We start from the raw sequence: 21256 nt of genomic DNA, 5'->3' as shown, positions 1-21256 counted from the left end.
CCTGAGCCAAAGGCAGACACTTAACTGACTGAGCCACCCAGGTGCCCCCTGAAATGGCTCATATTTTTATTTGCCTTGCATTCTTTTCCTCTTGCTTGCCATGAGAACTCTATTTTCTCAGTATAGCTAAGTAAAGAGCAAAATTTAAAACTATCTCAAGGTGGAATTTGACCAAGAATGTCCATTGATAGCTTCTCTCTTTAAGCTCCTTCATAACTTTCCTGTCAGTGTTTGCTGATTAACTTCAATGAATCTCTGTTTGGGGAATTTCGCACAGTTCTTTCTCTTTCCTCAAATTTTATATGCAGTATCCCAACACATACGTAAGGGTTTAGTGGAATAGTGTAAAGCTATACTGTGAACATATTTATTTGATAGGCAGTATTTGCATTCTATTTCACAATATATCCATGGTTGTCCTAATACAACAACACTATTTTAAGTTATTTACTTAACATTGAGTAAAACTTACCTCTTGGGAGATATGCCATAGTTATTCTGTATTCTGGTACATCCCACCCCCAAGCCTAGCCCCTTCACCCCAGTTTGAGAAGCCTGACTTTAATTTTTTCCATCTAGTTGTAAGGCTGCTCTTACTTCAAAAAAGATGCAGATGAGACCTCCAGCTGTCTCCCAGATGAGGTGGGTAGGAAAGAGCATAAAGTTCTCCTTTTTCTATGGAGTTTGTAGCACCCCCAACCCCAACTCCATAATTGCCTTCAATTTGGTTAGACCTTAGGATCTAAGAAGAAAGATGAGGTGAGGGAAGGAAGGTGAAACTCAGGGAGGAGAAGCAATTCTAGAATCAATTGAATGTAATTTCCTCTGCTTAGTTCTTCATTATCTAGCCCTCTGCTGTCTACTATGTAGCTACTAGCTACATGTGGCTGTTGAGCAGTTGAAATGTGGATGGTGCAACTGAAGAATTTTTACTTTTATTTACTTTAAGTACTGAAGGAGTATAGAATAAATTTTACTTAACTGTTGTTTTGGTAGGACTACATTTCACTCTAACTGTTGGAAATTTAGCAGTTGAATTGAGATATCCTGTAAGTGTAAATACACACCAGGTTTCAAACACTTAGTATGAAAAATAAAGTATGAAATATATCTCATTAATTTTTATATTGATTACACCTTAAAATGATATTTTAGATAGACTAGATTATATAAAATATATTACTAAAATTCAGGTCATTTGCTTATTTGTATTTCTGTAATGCAGCTTTAAAAATATAAAATTACATATGTGGCTCATATTATATTGGACATTGCTGATCTAGCCCTACTATATCCAATCTTACTTTCCATTCCTTCCTTCAGCAGGGAAGTTTCTGAGGGTCAGAAAGGAGAATCTGTACCTAACTCCTTGAACACCAAGGGAGGCATGGCTGCCTGGGTCACTGTGAGTTACGGATTCAGAGGTTCTCATTAGGGTCTTAGAGTAGTTTCCTGCTTTGCCTATGCTTACCTACATTTCCTATCCTATAAATACTTTGACCACAAAAGTAATACTAACTGCAGTAATTATGTGAACTGATTACCACCAAATATGGTAGTGATTATGCATATTGTTAAACATTGATGAATTAACCCTGTTTCTAATTTTATTGGATTATAACAGTGTACATTCATATACACCTATAATCAATCATTCAAATAATACGGTCATACACTCACAACTTTAAAAATTAGTGTGTCAATTTATAAGACTCCCTCAAAGCACATATACCCTACATTTCTTTGCTAGAAATGTTTTTAACTTTTCAGTAAATACCAGTAAATGCTTGTTGAATAAATGAATTGTGTAACATATCAAGGAATTAACCAGTCAGAAAATATTTTGTATGTGTGAGGAACAGCTTTCAATATAAGACTTGATATGATAATAATTTAGTTCCGGAAATAGTTTGCCTTGTTCTATAAAAAAAATTGAAGTGGTATATAATAACCATGTGACAAAATTATGTCAATAGAAACAGAATTTTAAAATATTAGGTAAAAAGAATACCACAAATGGATTATAGACTCAGCATAGTTCCTATAATTAACTTTCAAATTTGGTTTTGGGGTACCTAGTCGTCAAAGCAGAATGGTATGCAGGATCTTCTTATTGGGAAGAGAAGATATATCAGTTACCCAAAGAAAGCATAGCATTTCTTAGCACTGAATTCTAAAAGCAATTTCTTATGTGGGTCACTATCACAAATAACATTTTAGTAGCAAGTTCAGTAACACTTTATATGAATGCATCTGGTAATGTCATCTGATTAGTTGTTTTTATATAGAAATGAACAAGAGCATGGTAAATAATTATATGTTTTATTTTTACAGGAATTTTTGGAAACCAAAATGAGACATAATCAGCTGTGTTGTGAGACACCACCTACTGTCACTGTTCATGTAAAATCGGGGTCAAATAGATCACATCAGCCTAAAAAAAACATTAATCTGAAGCGTCCTATTTTTAAAGATAGTTGGCCAGCATCTGAAAAAAATGCGCATAATAGCAACAAGTCTAAACGCCCCAAAGGACCCTGTCTAGTTATACAGCGTCAGGAAATGACTGCTTTCTTTAAATTATTTGGTAGGTTTAAAATATTTTAATAGTGGTAATTGTAAAGTACTTAAAAAATGAGAGAATCTAAAGATCTACTTTATTGTTTTCATAATAATCAAAAAGGATGTTGTTATTTTCTATGTCAGATTTTCTGTCTCCAACCAATTTGTTTTTGCTTTACTTAGGTTGTTTTTGTTTTAATGTTGGGTTTTTGTTATTTTGGATTGCTTTTGGTTTAGAAATTCAGACTCATCTAGCTTCTAGACTACTTAAATACAAATGTCAAATGTGAATTCTGGGCAGTTCAAGTTCATAGCATGAGTTTTGTGTGATCTAAGTAAAATAACTACATAAAGTCCCAGATGAGCCAACTGACCCAGTTTGACTAGGCCTGAGGTGTTTCCCAGGATTTTCAGTGCTAAAACTGAGCGACGTGGGAAGATTGGTCAACCTTGAGAAGTTTCAGTATTACATATCGGGAATAAATGTTTTTAATATTTTATTTTTATTTAAGTAATCTCTACACCCAGTGTGGGGCTCGAACTCATACCCTGAGATCAAGAGTTGCATGCTGGGGCGCCTGGGTGGCGCAGTTGTTAAGCGTCTGCCTTTGGCTCAGGGCATGATCCCGGCATTATGGCATTGAGCCCCACGTCAGGCTCCTCCGCTATGAGCCTGCTTCTTCCTCTCCCACTCCCCCTGCTTGTGTTCCCTCTCTCGCTGGCTGTCTCTCTCTGTCAAATAAATAAATAAAGTCTTTAAAAAAAAAAAAAAGTTGCATGCTCTTCTGACTGAGCCAGCAGGCATTCCACATAGGGAGGATATTGTTAATTATGCTTTGTCATCATGCTCATATAATGAAATTGAGTTTAAATTTATTTGTTCAGATCATGAGAGGATGCTACTTTGCTGACAAATTTCTTTAAAAAGAAACTTCTTTATATTACTTCTATTAGCCAAGAAAGGGAAGATTTTTTTTTTTAAGGTAAGGTAGTAAGGTAGACAGATTAGACTAAAGAGTAGGATAGATGAATCTAATAAATATCTGTAAGAATGAATCAAGTCAAGTAGATACCATAGTCTGTTAGATCCAGGTGACAGGCAGAAGTGTATAAGAGAGTTGGGGACAAGAGTGTTTGCCTTACTCAGAAGACAAAAATCTGTAGAAAAGAAAGAAAGAAAGGAAGGGGAAGGGAAAGAGGGCAAGCTGGTTAAGATTTAAAGAAAAGCAAAAAAGAAGATGAGATAAAGAAGAAATATGTAAGTAGTATAAGTAGAAAAATGTTGAACTACCAGGATGTTCCCCGTCAGGATCTAGAATGCTGTTAATATAAGTTTCCCTTTCTCTTTAAAGTGCAAAACTATTACCCACAAAATTTTTATTATTCATAACTGATCATAAGAATTAAGAGAAAATACCTGGCTCTACCATATGTAATTTAAGAAATGGTTGCCTGGCTGCCTCAGTCAGTAGAACATGCGACGGACTCTTGATCTTGGAGTCATGAGTTAGAGCCCATGCTGGGTGTAGAGTTTATTTTTTAAAAATGGAATTAAGGCAGAAATTAATTAGCAACAAAAAATTAGTACTTATTCTTGGAACTTTCTGTGTATTCGACTGTATTGATATTTCTAGGATGTAAAAATTAGTATAAAGAACTATGTTTTGTTGTTTAACTTGAATGGGGAAAAGCAGATTTTCTCAGATTATATTCTGACTACTCATATATTTGGGGGTTATATATTTTAGCCTTTTAAAATTGAATAAGTGTTTTTGACCTACTTTTTGCATATTTTTAAAAGTATTTTTGTTGATCTTGTGTCAGTACTGTTTTTCCAAAGTTAAATGTTAATTATAAGTAACTAATAAATTATGAGTCTTCTTTATATAGGCATTTTCATTGACATTTGGATAATAGATAATTGGACAGAGATAAATAGGAGATGAAAAGAAGAATTCAAAACTAAAAATACCCTGGGATCTAACAGGAGAAAGTAGTAGAAAGAGTAAAACATATTTAGAAAACAAGTAATATTCATTACGTCGTTATTTACAAAAGACTGAGTTATCTTTTATCAGATTCCATTTCCACCAGTAAAGATTGATTTTGGAAAGGAATAAAGAGCTAATCTAGAGTTACCCAAGACATCTTTCTCAAAGAGCTATTGGGATAGTCAAGAAACCAAACATTTCTAACACTTCTCCTCCAGTCTGAGCAAATCAGATGGAAAACCCAAAAGTAAAGCAGTAGCTTTTTGGTTTGTTTCTGTTTTTGTTTTTTGTTTTGTTTTTAAAGATTTTATTCATTCATTTGACTTTTTTTTTTTTAGTAGCTTTTTTACAGTGCTTGTAATGATAAAACCAAAGAAATGCAAACTACATTTTAGCAACACTGGTCCAGCCATTTTTGTTTGCTTTCTAAGCATCATTTATAATCCTCTATCTAGAAGCTAATTCTTCAAAAGGAAACATTCTGTTCTTACAAGACAAGTCATAGCTATCTTTTGTTGTAGATGACGATTTAATTCAAGATTTCTTGTGGATGGACTGCTGCTGTAAAATTGCAGACAAGGTAAATTTGGTAACAGTGTAATCATTAACCAGCATTATTATGTTACTAGACCATCAGAACTTTAAAAAAACCTTATGAGAATTTTCAATCATATTTATCAAGGTTAGGAAAAGAACTAGCCTGCATTGCTCCTTCAAAGTGAAATCCTTACACATTAACTTTTGAAATTAGCATATGTCAGAGATTCATTTTATACTTGAGGAATTGTAGAATATTATTGATTAGATTTAAATGGCCTTAAGTTCATATTTGTTTGATTGAAAACAAGAATCAGTATAGACTTAATATGTTTTAATCAGAATTACTACCTTTTATCAGGCTGTGGAGAAAGAATATTCTGAATATTCTGACATTCATTCCACTAAGGAAGTCTGTTATACATTTTAATATTTTGTAGGTAACTTAGATAAAACAAATCCCAATAATTTTGTAGAGTAAAATTAGTTTATTATGTTCTTTCTTTAAGAATCAGTGTTTCATAAAAGATCATCATGATGCTAACTTACGTACTAGGGACCGTGATATTTCTATACTCTTTAGATTTAGCTGAACAGTTATGATTTCAGCTTTGTAAATGCCATCTTAGACCAGGCAGTCATATCAGAAAATTCAGCATGACTTCCCATCACACTTAAATTTAATGTGTCAACCAATGGGAAAGGGATGAATGGAAGAATAGCTTATGATTAAATACTTATTAAGTTAATATTGATGTGAACTTTATTTCAAGCTTAAAGTAACAAACTTAAAATTAGAGTTTGGTTTTTTTAATTTCTGATTTTGGAAATTTAATTTTGGAAAATTTCAAACATATATACCTCGAGGTAGAGAAAATAGAACAAAGACCTTCCACGTGCCTATCGTGTAGCTATTACAATCATCAACTCATGGCTCTGCTTGTTTCTTCTAATCCTTCTTCCCAAAACTGGATTATTTTGAAGCAAATCTCAGACATGCTAACATTTTATCCACAAATTTTTCAAGATGGTATATTTCTGAAAGATGAAACCTTTTTAAACATATTCACAAAGTCACTAATGTTTTTAAAAATTAACAGTAATGGCTTCATATAAAATATCTGTAGATATGTGCATGTGGAGTTGTAGAGTTTTCAACTTGAAGTGCGTTACAGTAATTAGAGTTGCTGGACAGCAGGGGGCAGTGCTTTTAAAGTAACTAACCAGCCTACTGTGTCAACAGTACTCAAGATTTCTCTACTGAAAGTTACCTTGGAAACTTGGAATCACTTTGTAGTCAGTCCTATGAAGACAGGATAAATAGGCATTTTGTGAGAGGAAATCTAATACATCAGTACTATAAGTTGTTTTTAATTTGGACAGATAGGACCTGGCATAGTGTCCTAATACCAGGCTAGATACTTCTTTCTAATAACACATTTAAAACACTGTTTTCCAATAAAAATAGAGCCATGTTATTCTAATTTCTGGTTATAAGTTATTTTTTAAAGGTTATTTTAAAAAGTGAGTATATGAAATTGCTAAGAGAGTAGATCCTAAGTGTTCTTAACAAAAAGGAAAAAAATTATGTGAGGTGATGGATGTGTTGATTAACTTGATTTTGGTATTCATTTCATAATGTATATGTATATCAAATCATCACATTGTAAACTTTAAATATATACAACTTTGTCCGTTATACCTCAATTTAAAAATTGCCACCCTTAGTCATTCAATCAATCAGTAAATAAAAAGTGAGTATGGATGTCTATAATTAAGGAATCTAGAAAAAGTTTTTGTATAGATACATGCATCAAGCCAATGTGACAACATACTAACAATTGGTGAATCTACGTGAAGGATGTATGGTTATTTGTTTTATTATTTCAATTTCTCTATGAATTTGAAATTTAAGGTAGAAAAAAATTGGGTTTTTGTTCAAAAAATATTAGCAATAATAAAATTTAGGAGTTCATCCTAATCTTAATCATGATAAATGGTTCAGAACTATTTCTCGCCATTCACATGAATTACAGGAAGCCAAAATGTAAGGACCCAGATAAAAAGGTAATTCTGTAATAAAGATAAGTAATGCTTTATTGTTTTTAGCTTATTATTCATTTCAAAGATAACCATTTTAAAGCAGTTTTACTTATGAAAGCAAAACATTAATTTTTACTTTTTTCCCTATAGTATCTTTTGGCTATGACCTTTGTTTATTTCAAGAGAGCTAAATTTACTATAAATGAGCATACCAGGATAAATTTCTTTATTGCTCTGTAAGTATGCTTTCTACTAAGTGATTTTTGTGGTTCTTATTTATAATATACATGATACCTTATTTAAAACAGGCTATTTTGGGGTGCCTGGCTGGCTTGGTTGCTAGAGCATGCGACTCTTGATCTCTGGGTTGTGAGCTTGGGCACCACATTGGGCACAGAGCCTACTTAAAGAAATAAGTAAATAAAGTTAACATTGTAACTCATAAAAAAATAAAACAGAGACTTTTTAAAACCTGATATATACCTTTGAATAGGCCTTTATATATAGAAGATATACTTTTTTTACTTTAATAGGATATTTTTATGCTCTTTTCTCTGATCTTATCCTGCTATATGCCTAAGATTTGTTATTAAGTATTTCACTTAAGTTTGTATTGTACCTTTTACATTTTTCAGAGTGCTCCATATAAATTATCCCAGATTCTCCTCTTTTGAACTTAGATATGTTTTAAAAGCCAAAATATTCTCTTTGGAATTTCTGGTAAACTTATAGTTAAAATCATCATCATTGCCCTTTTCCATTAAACAGCTTGTGGAAAATGCTGTAGACATACTAATTGTAGATTTATATCTGTAACATAGAAGTTTTTCATATCTGATACCTTTAGTAACCACTTAACTCTTTTACTTAACACACTGAACTTTGACCAAGGAATATAGTTTGTTTTCCAATTCTTCTTACTTTGTATTAGACAGTTCATACTAGCTTTGTGATCTGTTAAATGGTTTTAATAACATGGCTTTCCGATCTGTAGGTCAGAATTCTACTAGAAGCAATGTAGTTTAAGAAAATCTATCTCGATCTCAAAACGTTTTCTACCCATTACCTAGATATAATAACTGCAGTTGGAAATGTATGAATATAATTTTAAGGACTTAACTAGGGAACTACATATAAAAATACTTAAGGTGAATAGCACAACTGTTAGCACTGATGAGTGAGTTTTAACTTTAAAAAAGTGAGTTTTAATTTGGACTCAAAGTGTGATTCAAAGAGTAGGACTAGAAGAAACTGATCTCTTCTTGTGTTCAGAAGACATATTTCCCCATGCATGAGGAAAAATGAACTCTATAACATTTGGTGATCATTGCTAAATTGTGGGAATATAATAGTACTAGCTAATACTGAATGTTATATGCAAGAGACCGCAAAAAAAATATTTGTAAGCTCCTTGAATCTTCTCTATGAAATACATTATTTAATTATCTTAATTTCACAGATGAGGAAATTGAGACTTAGGAAGATAAGTACATCCCAACCTCACAAAAGTTAGTAGTGGCAGAGCTGGGGCACAAATTCAGGTGTGACTTGCCAATGGACAAATTCAGTGATTAGCCACTGTTTACATGTCTTTTTGGTATTATATTATATCTGTATGTTGAGGCAATATCTATTTTGCAGTTTTTCCCACCTGAAAGTTAAAAACAAACCCAAAGAAGCTTTAGTTTTAATTCTTACCAGATTCTTGAAATTGGATTTGTTTGACGTTTTAGTAATCTTATTACCAGTAAAGCACTGTCAGTTCACATTATGTAGTAGTGTGTGCGGTTGCATTGTATATTGTACAATAAGTACCATGTTAAAAATAACATGGATTATAATATCCATTTTATATCTAATCATACTTTTTATATAGCCTGACTCAATAGTTCTCAGTAAATATTTTCTCATTTAGCCACAGTTCTAACTTAAGTTCTTTCCCCTTCTATATATTCTCATAACACTGAACTTTTATTGTCATGATTGAATATTGTCTTGTACAGTTATTTGTTTCATACTTAGTTGCCTCTCTACTTGACTATAGGCTTCTTGAAGGCAAGGAATGTGTATCTAACTTTTTTGGGCATCCTTTAACTTATGGATGTTCTTAATTCTTTATTTGGATAAACATAATTAACTATTATACAAAAGAAATGGACTCTGCTCCAAGAAAATCTATTTCAAATTAGAAGACAACTTACATGCATACAGTACAGATATTTTATCACATTGAGCCTTAAAAATTGTTAATCTAGAACAGAATCACAACGTAGTCCTGATTTCATAGTACCATAGTATATTATAGATTTTCTATGTTTTCTTTAGTCAACAAGCATGAAAGAGGCCAACCTCTGGCTTCTATCTACCCTTTACTAAGAACTATCAGGGATACTAAAGTAAGGAATTACTTTATGTAATTTTTACAAATGACATGATTTGACTCATATAACTGAATGGGTTTAACAATGAGGTGTTTTATATTACGGTAATATTAAAATATGTACAGTTAATTTAAGGGAGGATAAAATAATATGTAGTTGCTAATTTTATATTAATGTAACTAGATTGAATATGCATACAATTTTTTAAAGGACATAAGTGGGTATACACTTAAAAGTAAGTCTTCCTCATATCTCAAGACCTTAGCATCCTTCCTCAAGGACAATTAACATTTCATGTGTATCTGTCTAGAAATAATTTTCTATATATGAACCAGTGTATATATTACCTGAATAGAAGTGTACTATATACTTCTGTGCCTTTTTGAAATTTCTAATGTGAAATATCTACAAAAGGAGTGTATGGAGTGTGTATATACGTGTGTGTGATAAGGAAAAAGCAAAACAAATACTCATGTACCCAAGACTCAACTTAAGAAGAGAACACTGCCAGAATCTTAGAAACTCACAGTACACAATTTCTCACATAGAGCCCCCTTCCTTCCACAGGTAGTAATTTTCTTGATTTTCTTTATTCTATGTATAAATCTCTAAATAATATATTGTTTAGTTTTTCCTGTTTTTAAACTATATGTAAAATAGTCATGCTCTCCGTTCTTCTGTAACTTCCTTCTTTTGCTTTATGATTTTGAGATCCATTAATATTGATATGAGTAGCTCTGGTTCATTTTTGCTGCAGAATAATATTCTATTGTTGCTTATATATTTGAATTTTTTTTTTACTATCTTGTCTTTATGTCCCACTTTTTCTGTTTCTTCTTTCCACTCCATTTTTATCTTTTTGATTGAGATTTTTTTAATTTTTATTTTTTGATACTTTTTTTTCCTCTACTTTTCAGGAAATTACGCAGTTTATATCTGTTCTCTTAGCAGTTATCCCAGTTACTTATTTTTTTAACTTACTAGATTACCAGTTTATTATAAAAGGATATAACTCAGGAACAGCCAGATGGAAGAGAGGCATAGGGCAAGGTATGGGAAAAGGGCATGGAGCTTCCATACCCTCTCAGCATCTACCAGGAAGCTCTATCCCAGTTATTTTTAATCAAGAACCTTAAGTATTTTAACTCCAGTTACCCCCTTCTCAAATTATATTCTCTTGTTTTATAATTCTGTAGTTCTACATGAAGCCCTTCAAAAACTTAAGAGACATTATTATTGTCATTGTTTTATACACTGAATATTTGTTTAGATTAACCCACATACATCTTTGCTTACTACTCCTTGCATCTCAAATCTTCCACTTGGAATCATTTGCCTTCCTTTCTTACTGCTGTTAAGACCTTTTTTCCTTTGGTGTTTGTCTATTTCAGTGTCTTCACACTTCAGGGTCTGTTTTTGTTTATGGTGCCTTGTTCTCTCACATGTTTTGTAATTTTTTATTATAAGTTGCGTATTTTTCTTGGAAAGTCATCTATGGAGTTTTAATTGTTTCCAGTGGGAAATCTCTATCCTTATCTCTGTTTTTGTGTTATCTAACATGTTTTGTTTGTTTGTCTGCTTTTAAGATTTTCTCTTTATCACTGGTTCTGAACAATTTGATTATGATGTGCATTGGTGTAATTTCCTTCATATTTTGTGCTTTGGGCTTCATTAAGCTTCTTAGTATTTTTATAGTTTTCATCAAATTTCAAAAATTTTCAGCCATTATTTCTTCAAATATTTTTTTTCTCCACCCAATACCCTTTAGGGACTCCAGTTTCACCTCTATTATTGTTTTTCTTTTTCTGTGTGTGTTTCATTTTGGATAGTTTATATTGGTGTCTTCAGTGCACACATCTTTTCTTCTGCAATATTTAGTCTAGTAATCCCACTCTTATGTATTTTTCATTGTAAACATAGTTTTCATCTCTAGAAGTACAATTTGCATGTGTCTCCTTATCTTTTTGAACATCTGGAATAAATATAACTGTTCTAATGTCCTTGTCTGTTTAATGTCTGTTTTTTCTAACATGTGTCAGTTTTAATTGATGATTCTTTTTATTATGGGTCATGTTTTCCTGCTTCTGTGCATGCCTGATCCCCCTCAAGTATTTAAGAGGATACAAATTCCCATATGTGTATAAGGAAACTACCTGGGTGTGGGGAAAGACCATAAGAAAGGATTAGAGGGAACAGTGCCTAACATTTACCCAGGGCTGGAAATAGTGCCTTTTCCCACCAGCCAGATTGAAAAAACTCATAGTTCACAGGATATTGAGCAGAGTACTCAAGAATGTCTTGGCTTAGTAGTGGGGAACAATTAGCCCTAGTCTGAACATTGCTCCAGATCCACCTAACAAATCATAAAAGCAAGACCTGAAAGGATCGGACTGTTTCCAAGTAACTTAACTGCATCCCAGAACAAAGCTCAAGATTTATAGGAATACAAAAATATCCAGAACTCAACAAGGTAAAATTCACTGTATTTCTATTTTTTACCTACATTTCTTTAATTATGAGTAAAGATGAACGTCTTTTATGTGTTTATAAGTGATAGTGTGTGTGTGTGTGTGTGTGTGTGTGTGTGTGTGTGTGTGTGTGTGTGAGAGCTGCCTGTTCCTGTCCTTTTGCCATTTCTTTTTTGAGTTGTTGGTCTTTTTTGTTAGGTATCTGGCTAATACAGTTGAAGAAGACGAAGAAGAATCCAAATATGAAATTTTTCCATGGGCATTAGGGAAAAACTGGAGAAAATTGTTCCCTAATTTCTTAAAGTTAAGGGACCAACTCTGGGATAGAATTGACTATAGGGCTATTGTAAGCAGGCGATGCTGTGAGGAGGTAAGATTTTTTAAGTACTTTATATATGTAATCTCTGTTTTCTCTTTATGTAATTTCCCTTGTCTTGTTTTTTAATGTGCTTCTAATATTTCATTTTTTGTATATGTAAGGGTAGACTATTAACCCTGATGGTTAACTTGAGTACAACTTGTATATTACAATGTTGATGTTTTAATTTTATACCACAATAATTAAAAATTGTCATTTCTGTTTTTCAGAGCAGCCTACTTCTGTAGTAAATATTTTTGTTTGTGTTTCTCTAGTCTAAAATATCACAAATATATTGGGAAAGAACAGTGTGCACATTCCAAAATATGTTAATAACATTTAGAGCTGAATAATAATTTCCATTAATAAAGTTTGTGAAACTTCAAGTTCCCAAGATTGAAATGCAAACTGCATGGCCTAAAATTTAAATAAATTTAAATATGTTAAAAATCATACTTCTTTGCACATAGAAGAATACATAAAGTAAGTTTCCTTGATACCAGAGTCTATTAAGATAAAACAGAAAGACAGTAAAAATTAAAAGATGGGTTATTTTGGGAAACAAAAGCAAAAATGAACTATTGGGACTTCATCAAGATAAAAAGCTTTTGCACAGCAAAGAAAACAGTCAACAAAACCAAAAGACAACCTACAGAATGGGAGAAGATATTTGCAAATGTCTTATCAGATAAAGGGCTAGTATCCAAAATCTTTAAAGAACTTATAAAACTCAACACCCAAAGAACAAATAATCCAGTCAAGAAATGGGTAGAAGACTTGAACAGACATTTCTCCAAAGAAGACCTGTAAATGGCCAACAGACACATGAAAAAATGCTCTCAACATCACCCGGCATCAGGGAAATACAAATCAAAACCACAATGAGATACCACCTCACACCAGTCTGAATGGCTAAAATTAACAAGTCAGGAAACAACAAATGTTGGCGAGGATGCAGAAAAAGGGGAACCCTCTTATAGTGCTGGTAGGAATACAAGCTGTTGCAGCCACTCTGGCAAACAGTATAGAACATATCTATATATAAAAATAGAGCTACCCTATGACCCAGCAATTGCACTACTAAGTATTTACCCAAAAGATACAAACATAGTGATCCGAAGGGGTACCTGCACCCCAGTGTTTATAGCAGCAATGTCCACAATAGCCAAACTATGGAAAGGGTTCAGATGTCCATCAACAGATGAATGGATAAGGAAGATACACACACACACACACACACACACACACACACACAATGGAATATTACTCAGCCATCAAAAAGATGAAATCTTACCATTTACAACAACATGGCTGGAACTAGAGGGTATTATGCTAAGTGAAATAAGAGAAACAATTATCATGATTTCACTTATATGTGGAATTTAAGAAACAAAACAGAAGATGATAGGGGAAGGGAGGGAAAAATAAAACAAGACGAAACCAGAGAGGGAGACAAACCATAAGAGACTCTTTAGCTATAGGAACCAAACTGAGGATTGCCAGAGGGTGGGGAGGGGGAGGAGTAACTGGGGGATGGGCATTAAGGAGGGCACGTGATGTAATGAGCACTGGGTGTTATATACATTGATGAATCATTGAACTCTACCTCTGAAACCAATAATACTTTCTGTTAATTAATTGAATTTAAATAAAAATTTTAAAATAATGGGTTATTTTTTCTAATGTTCTGGTTTTCAATAAAGAGTTAATGTTTCAAACTAAAGAAATATTCTAGAGTAGAAAATTAAATGGAAGGCAGTGATCATTGTAAGCCAGTACTAGTTGAGTAAAGTTTGGTAAATGTGAATTAGATAATGCTATAACGAAATGAAGTTATATCCAGTTCAATGATAACAGGCTAAAACAGCCAATTAATGCATTAGTGTCAAACCTCAGGGGATACTTTGGAGATGTGTCATAGAACTCTGCCCAGAATTAACCTTCTTAATTATATTTATTAATGAGATGAAGATATTAGAAAGCATGCATAATTGTGGATTAAATTAAGAGGATTGTTGAATGTTGGGGGAAATGAAAGGATTAAAAAATAACTTAGAAGACTGAATAGCAGGCCAAGTTTTTTCAGGATTGAATTCAATAGAAAATTATGACAAATTGGGTGTGTATCTCACCTTCCCCAAATTAATGGATCCTCATTAAAGGATTTAAACAACTCATTCCTATTACAGAGCATTGAAAGAGTCCTGTATTGCTGTTTTTTATCACTACCTCCCCAGGTCAGGAGTGGATAATTTGTGCACCTGTGCCATCCTTGTACATGATAGTAGGCCTTATTTGAACACTCTGATTTTTTTCAAAGTAAACACTTTAAGCTCCCATGGTACACTCAGCTAAGAGCATGGAGTGGGTACCAGAGGCAAGAGGCCAGGATAGGTAATGCTCACCTCATGGCAGATTGCCCACCCATTCCTAAGATAGAACAACTTGCACTATAACTGCAGCAACTTAATTTACACAGTTGGAGCTAGGATTACTTCAGTTGCTGGCATCAGACTATGAAACAGCCAGAGAAAGGTATGGCTTAATGGTGTATGTGTAAAAGACTAAAAAGTTTTAGATAGCTGTAAACTCAGCTGTGTAATGGGATTTACAGAAAAGTTTAGTCTCTCAAGGCTTCAACTGACAACAACTCTCTCCCCTAAATCTAGACGTGCATATCAAATTTCCTGTCCATATTTCATTATCTAGTAGATACCTCAGACTTAACATGCTGAAAGTCCAGTTTCTGATTCCCCCACATAGACCTCCAAACTTACTCCTCCTACAATGTTCTACATGTTAAAAAAAAAAAAAAAAAGCAGCTAACTTCATCACTCTAGTTGTTCAGGCCAAAAAAACTGTTGCCCTTCACTTCTCACATCCATACCTGAAGAAAATATCTAGGATCCTACCATTTCTCACCTCCTCTACCACTAAGCCCTACTTTGTCCCCTCTTGCCTCAATTATTGCTATAATCTTCCAAGTGGTGTCTCTTATAATCTTTCTCTCCTGTAATCTGTTTTCAACACCAGCCAGACTAAGTCTTTTAGAAGTAAGTCAAATCATGACTTCTACTCAAAAGCCTCTAGGAGGCTTCCCATCTCACACGGAGTAAAAGGTAAAACCCTTATCATGGTTCTACCTGGTCTGCCAACTCTCATCTCTTTTTCTTCATCTCACTTCCCTCCACCTACACTGGCCCCATTGCCATTCTTCAGACAAAAAGGACATTCCCACCTCAGGATTTTTTTTTTTTAACCTGGCTTGCTTTTCCCCCAGATATCAGTGTGCTTGACTTCCTCCTTCATTCAGGACTCTACTTAAATATCACTTCAGAGAAACTTTCCTTACCACCCTGTATCTAGTAGTATCTCCTGGAATGGAATAAAATTGAAGAGTCCAAAAATAAACCTTCATTTTTATGTTCAATTGAATTTTGACAAGGGTACCAAGAAAATTCAATGGGGAAAGAATAGTCTTTTCAACAAATGGTGGTGAAACAACTGGATATCCACATGCAAATGAATGCAGTTGGACCGCTATTTCATATCATATATAAAAGCTAACTCTAAATGGATCAAAGACCCAAATGTAAGAGCTAAAAAACATAAAACTTTTAAAAGAATGCATAGGGGTAAATCTTTATTATATTGAATTAGGTTTCTTAGAAATGATACCAAAAGCACAAGCAACAAAAGAAAACAGAGATCATCATCAAAATTGAAAACTTTGTCCTTCAAAGGACGCCATAAAGAAAGTGAAGAGACAAACCACAAAGTGGGAGAAAATTTTTGCCAATTATCTGTCCAATAAGGGACTTGTATCTATAATATATAAAGAGCTCTTACAACTCAACAATAAAAAGACAACTCTGCTTTTAAAAGGGCAAGGATCCGAAAAGGCTTTTTGAAAGAGGATATACAAATAGTCAAAAAAGTACATGGAAAGATGCTCAACATCATTAGCCATCAGGGAAATGCAACATCAAAACCACAAGGAGATATCACTTCACAGCCACTAGGATGGCTATCATGAAAAGACAAATATAACAAGTGTTGGTAAGGATGTGGAGAAAATGGAACATTCATACACTTCTGGTGGGAATTTAAAATAGTGTGACTGTTTTGGAGAACAGCATGGCAGTTCCTCAAAGGCTAAACAAAGTGTTACCATACAACCCAGCAATTCCAGTCCTAGTTATATACACAAAAGAAATGAAAGCTATGTCCACATAATAACTTGTACATGAATATTCATAGCATTATTTATAATAGTCAAAAAGTGAAAACCCGAATGTCCATCAACAAATGACTGGATAAACAATTGTATATCTATACAATGATATATTACTTGGCAATTAAAAGGAATGAAATACTGATACGTGCTACAACATGGATGAACCCTGAAAACGTTAATGCTAAGTGAATGAAGCCAGTCGCGAAGGACCACATGTTATATGATTCCATTTAAGTGAACTGTCTAAAATAGACAAATCCAAAGAGATAGAAGATAGATTAGAGGTTGCCAGAGGCTGAGGGGAGGGAGAGATGGGGTGTGATTTCTTTTTTTATGGAGTGATGAAAATATTCTAAAATCTTGTGGTAATAGTTGTACAACTCTGAATATACTAAAAGCCATTGTATACTTTAAGTGGGTGAATTGTATGGTATTTGAGTTATAGCTCAATAAATCTGCTAAAATAACAAGCGGTTCCTCCCACTATTCCTCTGTATTCCTTTTCCCAGTTTTCTTCATAGCACTTAACCATCATATAATATACTCTGTTTCACCTATCTTGCTAATGTCTATTTCCCCCTGCTAGAATATAAATTCCAAAAGGGCATGATCTTTATTTTCTTATTGTATCCCCCAGTCCCTAGAACAGTGTGTGGCATATAGTAGGTACTCAGTAAATAATGCTGACTGACAGAGTGAATGGAATTTAAAGCTTGCAATTCTTTTTCATAACTTCTTATCCATGTAGTAGAAAAACAATAAACTATAAAATCTCTTCACCAGGCTGACTTAGCACTGCCTCTTACATCAGGGGCAAATAGAGGGGCTTTCTGATGGCTGTTCCAACCAGGTACAGTTGAATCATGACAGTATATAGGAAAGGAAATTACCTAGACTTTATCCTGTTCTCTTAACTATTCATTTAACAGCTAACTTAGGAGTAAGACACTTAAGTTCAGTGTTGTGGGGGTTGTTATAAAGAAGTATTATATCATCCTTGCCCTGAAGTTTGATGCATTAAAGTGGCAAGACATGTTATTAGAAATTTAGTTAAGTATTCTATGCATTTATTATTGAGAGCCAGGTATTGACATACTGCCAACCCATTTCTTTAGTCTCATCCTAAAGTAAACCCAAGTTATGATAATATTTACAAACTGGCTTATAATAATAATACTTTACATTTGCACTATGCTCTACAAATTCATAAATATTTTCATATAAATTATCTTATCCTCACAAAAATACCTGTGAGTGTTGTAGCATTCTCATTTTACATCTGATGAAACTGAGGACTGAGGAGATTGAGATTTACTCAAGATCATATATCAATTGATTGGTAAACCCAGAACTTCACATCTAATGACTTCCCAGTGCTCTGTTTTCTCTGACAGCTAGCTTCTCACTGCTTATATTGGTTAATTTGGAAAACACATATCTATTGTGTTATTTTATCTCAGGAATTAAATAGCATTTAAAAAATGACTTAAACAGCGTAAATATTCTTTCCTTCTTTCTAACAAAGAAACTGGGGCTTAGAAGGGTTGTAACTTGTCCATGGTCATTCATTTAATAAGTGGTAGGGCCAGCTAGTACTTACACTTGACACTCTTTCCATTATATACCACTATCAAAAAAGTTATTCTCTCCTTTCAGATAGTATGCATTTTTTAATTTCTCTCTTTTTTTTAACCTCCGTTGCTGCAAAGAAGCTAAGTGAAGTTTTTTCCCTAAATACATTAATTCTATCACCCTTTACTACCGGCATGTCTGCTTTCTCCCTTTAGCCAAAGTTTCCCTTTTGAGTCTTAGTTTAATGATTTTTTTTTTTTTTACTTTTTGTCAACTGCCTCAAATTCTTTTTTGGAAAGAGATGAGGTATGATTATATTGAAAAATATATGTAGGGCTTCTCCTGAAATGAATAAAGACAATTTCCCTATTTATTCTGATCTTACGATCTTCTTATAATCAGTTTACCTTTTTGGATATCAGCTCCTCTGAGTGGAATTTATTGAGACTGATGATAGCCTAATTCCTAAATTGGTTCACAGATTAGGGAATATGCCAATGTGATGAGAGTTAGACTCCAATTCCCATCCCCTATATGCATGATGGTGGGTGGCAATTTTATTAAAGAGGAAGCTTTTCTCTGTTGTTGTTATGTACTCTGGCCTAGACGGCACAGTATCATCAGAGCTGATATTTCTGTCAGCCACTATATGATTCCAGATTAGAATTTAGAAAGCAGAGATGTAAACAGAGTTTTGAACAAAATAATCCAATGACCGTATGCAGCAGCGACCCAATATAGGGAAGATACTGGAAACTGTTAAATTTGCTATAGTTCAGGAAGGAGGGTGTAAACCTAGTGCTGAAGATAGCGATGCCAAAGAAAAATTGATGTTATGAAATTATACTTGTCATTACTTGGTGACCAGTTGGGTATAGGGCACATGGAAGAGTGAGCTTTCAGCGTTTCAAATCTGTAGAACAGAAAGGGTGACGGATTCCATAATGGAAATAGGAATCACTAAAGTAACAAACTGGTTTACTGGGAAAATAGGGAATTTGGTATCAGACATATGAATTTAAGGTGATATTTGGATAATTAAGTGAATGGTCAACAGGTATAAGTAAAGTATGAGTCATCACATATAAGTGATGTTTAAAGCTTGGTAGAGTAGATAAGAAATCAAGGTGAACATAATGTTAATACTTTGGGGGGCACCTGTCAGGCAGTATTCTAGGTACTGCACATGTGTTAACTCTCACAACAATTCTTACAGCTAGCTAGATAATCCTAGAAGAGGAAACTGAAGCACAGAGAGGCTAAATGACTTCTCTAAGGTCACACACCTAGTCAAGCAGCACACTAGTATTCAAACCTAGGCAGTCTGATTCCATAGTCAGTATTTTTAACACCTACATTATACTATCTCTTGAGATCACAGAGAAGTAGAATATAAGAGAAAAACAGGGCCAAGTATTAAATTTTGGAACACCCATCAAAGACAGCAAAAAAAAAAAAATCACTAAAAATGACAGAAAAGTAAAATAAAAACTAGGATAACATTTTTAGTAGATCAAGTGCTATTAATGCTTCAAAGAAGTTACTTTTATAAATCACAGAATTTGAGGACTGTAAGTGACCTGTTTTCTCATTATACAAAAGATACCTGTAGCCCAGAAGATTATGTAATTTGCCCAAGGTCATAGAACTAATAGAATTAGGATCAAAATCCTGCTTTCTTGACCCTCTTACACTTGTCTTTGCAATTCGATGTTATCACAATAATATTCTAATACTTGTATGTATAAAATATGTGCAAACATATATTTAAAAGTACACAAGTATGTGGGCATGCATTTTTCTAGCAGGGTTGGCATGTAGAGAGACTGATACCTAGTTTGTTATACAAAGAAGGGTTTACTAAACCTATTTTGTGCCCTTTGCTTCCTATTTTTCTCTGCTCTTCTCACTAGAGTTTGCTACAGGATTCTTTAAAAAATCATGTTGGAAGTTTATAATGTCAGTGGCCTCTAATTCTTAATTATTTTCATCTATCAATAAGAAATATACAATGACTACATAATGTTATGTGGAAAGCATTTGATAGAGAGGTGTGAGACTATTCCTGCCCAGAGGGCTTTCAATAGATTGGTTACACTCATAAAAGGATATATCTGAGTACGAGACACATGCTAAAGTCCTAATGTAGCATTAACAACAAAACAGCACAAGCTGAAAACTGGACTTTTTAGAAGTGGAACTTCATGCTCGGCATTGAAGGAAAAGCTATCCTAAGACAAAAGGGAGAGGACATTCCAGAAATGGGAAATAAAGATGTACAAGTGTTGAGGAAGAAATAGATAAATATGAAAGGAATAAGAAATTCTGATATTTTGCTTCCTCACTTCAGGTAGCTCTGAACCTAGTTTTATATTGTTATGGAAATATTTATTGTTAAAATAAATATCTTTACATCTACTATTTAAAAGATATGTTACTTTATTACATGTTTGTTGAAAACTTTTTTGAAGGATTTAAGAAGTGGATTATAAAATAAATTCAATCCTAAAATAACTTTAAAAAATTAGCATAGCTAGCATTCTTTATGCCATTATTTGGGGGGAGGCCACAGGTACCCTGTTTTCTAAGTGGACTGGTCTCAATCTGGGGGTTTTAAGGTTTTCATTTTTAACAACAAAGCCTTCTTTCTTTCCAAGTGAAATTTTATACACAATCCCCTAAACTGAGGTTCTCTGCTTGATTGGTCTTCCCATAGCCCATCCTGGAACCCCTAATATAGTCTATGAAAACTCAGAGCTCCTGAAACAAGTTGAAAATCACTGGTTTAGGCATTAAAAAGACACCACCTAACAAATTCTTACAATTCTCATTTACTCTGATCATTGATACCTGCGACTAAACATTTTTGCTTAGAAGTAACATTCTAACACTCTGCTTAGATATTTTAGACATCGTGGGGTCAACATATGTAGGTGTATTTCCCTACTTTGACTTCGTAAGTGACTATCTTTTGCCAGCTCCTTATTATGTGATAAGGATTTTACACATATCTAGCCTTTCTATGAGGCAGATAGTATCCCCATTTTAAATATGAAGAAATGGAGCCTCAGAAAGGTTAAGTAACTTGCCCAATATCATACAGCTTA

General features: G+C 33.6%; 1 protein-coding gene across 1 annotated transcript in view; it reads left to right on the top strand.

The window, feature by feature from the left end:
* Positions 1-1610: 1610 nt before the first annotated feature.
* The window catches only part of SPDYA (speedy/RINGO cell cycle regulator family member A), a 27763-nt gene continuing 8117 nt past the window's right edge, over positions 1611-21256 (top strand). Inside the window, exons 1-4 of the mRNA XM_045809155.2 lie at positions 1611-2587; positions 5075-5133; positions 7284-7369; positions 12181-12352. Coding sequence (XP_045665111.1) covers positions 2353-2587; positions 5075-5133; positions 7284-7369; positions 12181-12352 — 552 coding nt within the window. The 5' untranslated portion in view covers positions 1611-2352. The remainder of the gene's footprint in view (positions 2588-5074; positions 5134-7283; positions 7370-12180; positions 12353-21256) is intronic.

Source organism: Ursus americanus, chromosome 7, assembly GCF_024610735.1.
Source record: "Ursus americanus isolate L20-20 chromosome 7, mUrsAme1.1.p, whole genome shotgun sequence".
Lineage (NCBI taxonomy): Eukaryota > Metazoa > Chordata > Mammalia > Carnivora > Ursidae > Ursus > Ursus americanus.
The sequence above is the reverse complement of the archived record's forward strand: the minus strand, read 5'-3'. Positions and strand labels throughout refer to the sequence as shown.